The following is a 7,506-nucleotide window of genomic DNA, read 5'->3' as shown; positions in this document are numbered from 1 at the left end:
TCTATTACCCTATGGTTTTGATTCATAAAGATTAGGGATTTAGGGTTTCATTCTTTATCAATCAATTCATGTTCGATTATGGGTTCTTAGGTTTTGAATTACCTTTTAACCTTAGTTGATTGTTGAATCGGACCACCAAAGGAGTTGAGCCGCGAGCTGGACACGAATGGGACGTGAGCTGGAACGGATCGAGTCGCTTCTATCGGGTCGCAGACGTCCTTTGTTGCTTGATCGGGAACGCCTTGATCGTCGGACGCGAGCTGTCTGATGCTGTCGCAAACGAGGAAGAGGTCACGTTCTGGAGCTGCTATCGGGTCGCAAACGTCTGAGCTAGGATCAGGAACGCCTTGGGCTGAAGCTGATCGGGGACGCGAGCTGGAACAGATGCGGGAACAAGAAACGCGATCGAGGTTTAGGGTTCGTCAGATCGCCGGTTAGGGTTAGGGTTTTAGGGTTTTTCGATTTGGGTATTAGCTTAGGGATTTAGAGTTTCGTGCTGATAACGTATTGTGAAAGTAATGGAAAAGTCTATTTTTATTCATAACATAGAGGTTCCTTATATAGGAGATTACACCGTCATAGATAAATGAAAAGAGTACAAATCATAATCCAACTAGGAAAAAGGAAAACATAAAGACATAAGGAAAAGGAAAAGTTAGCCGACTCTCTCTTTCTTGGGCCGCTGATGGTATAATCTCTTGGTTATGAGCCATCCACAATATGGTTCATAACAAAACTGATATCATTTGTCTTTCTTTCTTCATCTCCGACCAGATCCTATTGGTCAGAAGAAACTCGGGTTCCGGCCATGACTCGGCGATGCTCTCACTGCAATCACAATGGTCACAACTCACGGACATGTCCAAATCCTGGGGTGATGCTTTTTGGTGTAAGGCTCACCGAAGGTTCGATCAGGAAAAGTGCTAGTTTGGGTAATCTTCTTAGCCATGGGCATTTGTCGGGTAATGTCGCTGGTGAGGGTTACGCTCGCTCTTCCTCTATCCGCGAGGGAAATTAAGGCAATCTCTCTGTTCACATCCCATTTCTTTGTGAGATTGTTAATGGATTTGTTCGTTTGAACTGGTTTTTTAGGAACTACGTGGACAGAGGAAGAACATAGGAGGTTCTTGTTAGGTTTACAGAAGCTAGGTAAGGGTGATTGGAGAGGCATTTCAAGAAAATATGTGAGGACAAGGACACCAACACAGGTTGCTAGCCATGCTCAGAAGTATTTCATGAAACAATCCAATGTGTCTACTCTCCATGATATGGTTCATGATCATGAGGTTAGTCCTTCATTCAAATATTAGACAATATGGCTTCTCAAAGGAACTTGATCTTGAAATGAAATACTATATTCTCTTCACACTTTATTGTATTCTTTTAGGGAGGAGATATTCCGATGGTGGAAACAAAAATGGAAAGTGGTGATTATGTTCATCAGACACTTGCTCGTAGTACTTCCATCCATGCACCATCCATCTACAAAATCGAAGTATCTGAATACACAAACTCTACCATTAGGGAATCAACACCAACCACACAACCTCAACAGCAACTACGTGGCTCGTTCCAGACACTGTATCAAGTGTACCTCTCACCACATTACCCGTTTCCATTGTCAGTATGGACTGCTGGTTATGTTCGTGAACCGAGGAAGAAAGAGGGAAATCATGTGATTCTCATACCAACTGCAGTGCACTCGAAAGCTCCCATCAATGTAGACGATCTTTTTGGTATGACGACTAAGCTCAGCCTTGGAGAGTCAAAAGAAATGGAGAATCCGATCTGTCTCTTTCGATGAAGCTAGGTGGAGTTTCAGAGACGCGACAGTCATCATTTCACCCGAATGCTATCCCAGTAGCCCTGATAGTTTAGACATCGCCAACGTGATACATGTGGTCTAAGGATTTGCGCAAGTTGTCTCTGGTTTGGGAGTGGGGCCGGGCCGGCCCTGGGCTAAAGCCCATGAAGCAAAAGGCTTTAGGCGCCGGGAAGAATAAGAAATTTAGGGGCGCCAAAATAGAGTAAGATTTGTTTAGTGTAATGGCTTAGAGACTTGTTTTCTTTCTTTCACGTAGGCAGTTCGCTTCTCCTCTCCTAATTTGTTTTTTATTCAACGCATGGAACATACGTACTTTCAAACAAATCTAATAACATAAACGCATTAGTTTCTTCCTTTTTCGACCATATTAGTTTCTTTTATTATATTAAATGTGTATAAAATAGCTATTAAACGAAAACCTTATACAAAAGCCTAATGCGATGGCTCAGTTCAGACCCATTAGTTTGTGTAACGTCAGCTACAAGATAATCTCTAAGGTCTTATGTCAGAGATTAAAGAAAGTGTTACCAGGCCTGATATCGGAAACCCAGTCAGCCTTTGTTGCTGGGAGACAGATCTCAGACAATATTATGATCGCACAAGAGATGTTCCACGCTCTGAGGACTAAACCAAGTGGGCGCAATAAGAGGATGGCCATTAAAACTGACATGAGCAAAGCATATGATAGGATGGAATGGTCTTTTATTGAAGCTGTCATGCGCAAGATGGGCTTCTCAGAAATTTGGATCGCATGGATAATGAGATGCATTTCGTCGGTGAAATATAAGGTCCTCATAAATGGAGAGCCAAGGGGAAATATTGTTCCAGGCAGAGGTCTACGTCAAGGAGATCCTTTGTCTCCTTTCATATTTATTCTATGCACGGAAGCGCTCGCTAGCCTTCTCAATCATGCAGAGAGCCAAGGGAAGATAACGGGGATGCGTGTTACACGCGCGTGTCCATCGGTGTCCCACCTTCTTTTTGCTGATGATAGCCTTTTCTTCTGTAAGGCGGAGCCCCGTGAATGTGAAGAAGTAATGAAAGTAGTCAGGAAATATGGCAAAGCGTCAGGCCAATGTATCAACTTTGATAAATCGTCCTTACTCTTTGGTAAGCGGATTACTGCAACAAGTAAACAAGAGATTAAAGATGTGTTGGGAATTCAAAATGAAGGTGGAATGGGTACGTATCTAGGGATCCCGGAAGACATCAGTGGCTCTAAGTGCAAACTTTTTGCGTTTCTGAAGGATAAGCTGATGCATAGAGTGAACGGATGGACATGTAGATGGCTCTCAAAAGGAGGAAAAGAAGTGTTGATTAAATCTATTCTCCTAGCTCTTCCGACATACGTAATGTCTACTTTCCTGCTCCCTTTGGAGATATGTGAAAACCTTGCAAGTGCCATTGCTAAATTCTGGTGGAGTTCAAACCCACCAAAAAGAGGGATCCACTGGGCGAAATGGGAAAAAGTCTGTTTACCAAGGGAAGAGGGTGGGATGGGATTTCGTATGATCCATGAGTTCAACTTGGCTTTATTGGCAAAACAATTATGGAGACTAGTTCAATTCCCAGACTCATTGGTGGCCAGGGTTTTAAGGGGAAGATACTACAAGATGAGCTCACCTCTCAGAGTAATCTCTGCTAGTAACCCATCATACGTGTGGTCTAGCATTAGTGCTGCGCGAAAGTTGCTTCTAACGGGAATCAGACAGAAGATACATTCAGGCTATGAAGTCAAGGTATGGGAAGATCCATGGATTCCAACGATCCCAGCAAGACCATCTCTCCCTATAGCACCGGTACTGCATCCTAACATGAGAGTTAGTGATTTCATTGACCCGGAAACGAAAGAGTGGGATGTTGGTCTTTTGGAGAGTTATGTCAATCCAGAGGACATACCACTTATAAGGAGTTTGGCCACAAGCTCAGCACATCGTCGTGATACATTCTGCTGGAATTACACAAGGAATGGCCAATACACGGTTAAATCTGGATATTGGGTGGCTCAGAATGTGTTAATGACAGAGGGGGAAAAGGAAGTCCTAGAACCGAGTATCACAAAGCTTCAAGCCTTTGCTTGGAAGATAAAAGCACCTTCGAAGATATGTCATCTTATATGGCAGCTATTAACTGGTTATGTGGCGGTAACGAGGAATTTAGCAAGACGTAATATGAGATGTGATAACTACTGCCCAAGATGTGGAGAGCTAGAAGAATCTGTAACACATGCTATTTTCGAGTGTCCGCCAGCTCTACAAGTATGGTCCTTATCAGCGACTCCGTCTAGCCCAGGTCTATTTCCAGTACCAAGTATTTACGCAAATATGGATTATCTATTTTGGAGGAAAAACAGCATTATCGAGCCGGAGCAGGACATGGATCCTTATCCCTGGATAATTTGGTACATTTGGAAGGCTAGGAACGATAAACTTTTCAGGGGAATAGACAGAGATCCTTTGGAACTGGTTCGACATGCAGAGAGTGAGTGTCAAGCCTGGTTTAATGCGAATGAAGTGGCACGAACCGTGGTACAAGAAGGCCTTCATGAGGAGCCCCAAGTCATAAGCTTGGGTAATATTTGCTTGATAGATGGATCTTGGACAGCTTCTGCTCAGTATAGTGGATGTGGATGGGTCTGGTTGGACAGTGGAGGAAACACTCAATTGTTGGGGACAAGAAATTTCGATCGACGGGAATCAGCTCTACATTCGGAAGTCGAAGCACTGCGGTGGGCAATGGAGAAAATTTGTTTTCTTATTTTTATAATCTATTTTATGAATTTCTTGAAATATGAATAAATATAACATTATTAGCAATTAGATATGTTTTATGGAATTGTGGTTTTTAATTCTTCTCAACTGTTTTTTTCTTTCTAAAGTAGCTTTGTCCTCATGTTTATGACTGTTGCTGAAATTGCTATGTTTCCCATCTTCTATGTATGCAGTCTTCTTCTATGTTTCTAATTATTTGTTTTCTTATTTTTATAATCTATTTTATGAATTTCTTGAAATATGAATAAATATAACATTATTAGCAATTAGATATGTTTTATGGAATTGTGGTTTTTAATTCTTCTCAACTGTTTTTTTCTTTCTAAAGTAGCTTTGTCCTCATGTTTATGACTGTTGCTGAAATTGCTATGTTTCCCATCTTCTATGTTTTCACTCTTCTTCTATGTTTCTAATTATTTGTTTTCTTATTTTTTATAATCTATTTTATGAATTTCTTGAAATCTGAATAAATATAACATTATTAGCAATTAGATATGTTTTATGGAATTGTGGTTTTTAATTCTTCTCAACTGTTTTTTTCTTTCTAAAGTAGCTTTGTCCTCATGTTGATAACTGTTGCTGAAATTGCTATGTTTCCCATCTTCTATGTATGCAGTCTTCTTCTATGTTTCTAATTATTTGTTTTCTTATTTTTATAATCTATTTTATGAATTTCTTGAAATATGAATAAATATAACATTATTAGCAATTAGATATGTTTTCTGGATATACAATTCTATAAAATTTTATAAATTATAATATTGTAAAATTTATTTTGTCCTATGAAGAAATTATTTTTTAATGGAATTTCATTACCTAAAAAGAATGTTGTCGAAGAAAACTACAAAAACTGTTGAAATATTAGAAATTTTCAAAAATAAAGAATACTTTTAACCCAAAAACAAAATTGCTTATTGTGTAATACTTTTTTCCCAAAACTGTAACTCAAAAAAATTATGTCTCGTGAGTGACTAAACGGATTGTCGATGATTATAATAGAACACAAATAGATTGAAATATTTGAATAAGAAAAATTAATGAATGATTTTTTATATAATTACAATATGTTCTCTACAAATAATTTTTAATAATATTTTACATATTGTGATTATATAAAAAACTATAGTTAAGGGGTAACAATTTTTCTGTTCGCTTTAGACGCCACATAAGTCAGGACCGGCACTGGATGGGGGTTTATTACAGTTCAATTCTTTGGTCACAGTAACTTAAGTAAGATTTGCTTTGCTAGGTTTATTTACCTGTGTAGGGTCTTTTATTAGTTCAGCCTTGGTTATTCAGGGGAGAGAAAAAAAAATGAAAGGGGAAAAGAAATTATTTTTTTTATTAAATTGATTTTTAATCTTTGGTAGGAGTATTTATGTGCTTTTCATATTGCCTCTAGGTCATTTTTGTTGCGACCAGTCTCTATCGATTAAAATAATTAAAACAAATAGGAAAAGAAGATAAAGATATAAACTATGAAAAACTTCTTTTAAATTTGAAACTTTCAAATAAAATATTCTCAAAATTTTTTATGAAACTCTGACTGAAATGTCATCTCCAAATGCATTCTTATTTTTTATTATTTAAAATTAAACAGCAAAATTAAGTTAGATTATTTTTATATAAGTAAGAGAGTCTTGGTGAAATCTCTCCTAATATTAAAACTCAAAATACAACTATATAATCTTTCCACTTTCGTATCTCTAATTATTATGTTTAACAACTTACAGAACTAATTCCTTTGAACATAAGAAATTAAATATACATTAGGTTTAAGTTTTGATCACTCAAATTATATTCTAATTGACTAAATGCAACTGTACAGTAAAGTAAAATGTGCAGTAGTAACGCAAGATTGAATTCATGAAGACCAAAGATCACATGTACCGATAGACAAATAAAAATTTCCTACGATAGTCATTTTTAAATTTTTGTCATAAAAATAACTTCAATGAAGAAAATGACTTTATTTAAGAGTAAAAATGTGTTTTTACTCTATAGGGTTAACTAATCTAGATTTAGGGTTTAGAGTTAAGGGGAGAGGCTTTGGAAATTTGGTTTCAAATTTAAAAAATAATAATAAAAAAATTCAAAATAAAAAAGAGTTATTTTGGTGATTTTCATTTTTGAGAACTATTTTTGTGACAAAAACTTAAAAAAAAAACTATTTAAGAGAATTTTCCGATATACAAATTACTATCTAGATTGAATTTGCAAACATACTAGTCTTCAGTAAAATGCACATAATTTTTTATCTAACTATTGGATTAATTTTAAACCGGTGGCATTGGAAAGACAATTTAAGTTTTCATCTTGTGTTTAAATTTAAGCTCAATCCATCGATGAAAATTTTTCCATTTGTTGTTAAGTTTCTAAAGCATCCGCAAAATTCTCCATTTTCAATTTTTTTTTTGCATCAGCACAAAAATCATATAAAACAATTGGCAACAAACCAATTATACTACGTTTGTAAAGAAACCACCCTTGATAGTGCTTAGCACTAGCCCAAAACCGTAATATCCGAGAACCCGAAAGAAACAAGAAAACTTCCAAGTATGAAGAATAATATGGAAGAACTCTCAAAAGATTTAGAGAACTTTGAGTAGAACACTTTTTCTTTAAGAAAAACTTTCTTATTATTACACTTGTTCAACTTCTTGTGTTGTTACAAATGAGAGGATGAAGAGGTATTTATAGCCTCCTAAACTCTATTACAAATATCTAGATGGTTCTATTACAACCTCCTTACTTCCTAGATTTTTCTTTATTCTCTAGATTTTTCTACTACAATATCTAGATATTCTTCTATTTGAGGAGGTGATGATAATTCTAGAAAGATTCTAGAATTTAAGCTTAATTTTGGGTTTAGTCCAATAAGAGTTTATTGGTCCATAATTAAGCATAGCC

General features: G+C 36.6%; 1 protein-coding gene across 1 annotated transcript; it reads left to right on the top strand.

Moving 5' to 3' along the window:
• The first annotated feature begins 808 nt into the window (after positions 1 to 808).
• LOC106338197 (myb-like protein J) lies at positions 809 to 1,804 on the top strand. The gene is made up of 3 exons (XM_013777231.1): positions 809 to 974; positions 1,093 to 1,286; positions 1,388 to 1,804. The coding sequence occupies exons 1-3, from the start codon at positions 809 to 811 to the stop codon at positions 1,802 to 1,804; spliced, it is 777 nt and encodes a 258-aa protein (XP_013632685.1).
• The last annotated feature ends 5,702 nt before the right edge of the window (positions 1,805 to 7,506 follow it).

The sequence above is a fragment of the Brassica oleracea genome, chromosome C1, assembly GCF_000695525.1.
Source record: "Brassica oleracea var. oleracea cultivar TO1000 chromosome C1, BOL, whole genome shotgun sequence".
Classification (NCBI taxonomy): domain Eukaryota; kingdom Viridiplantae; phylum Streptophyta; class Magnoliopsida; order Brassicales; family Brassicaceae; genus Brassica; species Brassica oleracea.
This window is presented reverse-complemented; position numbering and strand designations above follow the sequence as displayed.

Coding starts and splice junctions, on each gene's coding strand:
- LOC106338197 (XM_013777231.1), top strand. CDS start 809: ATGACTCGGCGATGCTCTCACTGCAATCACAATGGTCACAACTCACGG. Junction 975..1,092: donor TTTGTCGGGTAATGTCGCTG/GTGAGGGTTACG, acceptor CTGGTTTTTTAG/GAACTACGTGGACAGAGGAA. Junction 1,287..1,387: donor ATATGGTTCATGATCATGAG/GTTAGTCCTTCA, acceptor GTATTCTTTTAG/GGAGGAGATATTCCGATGGT.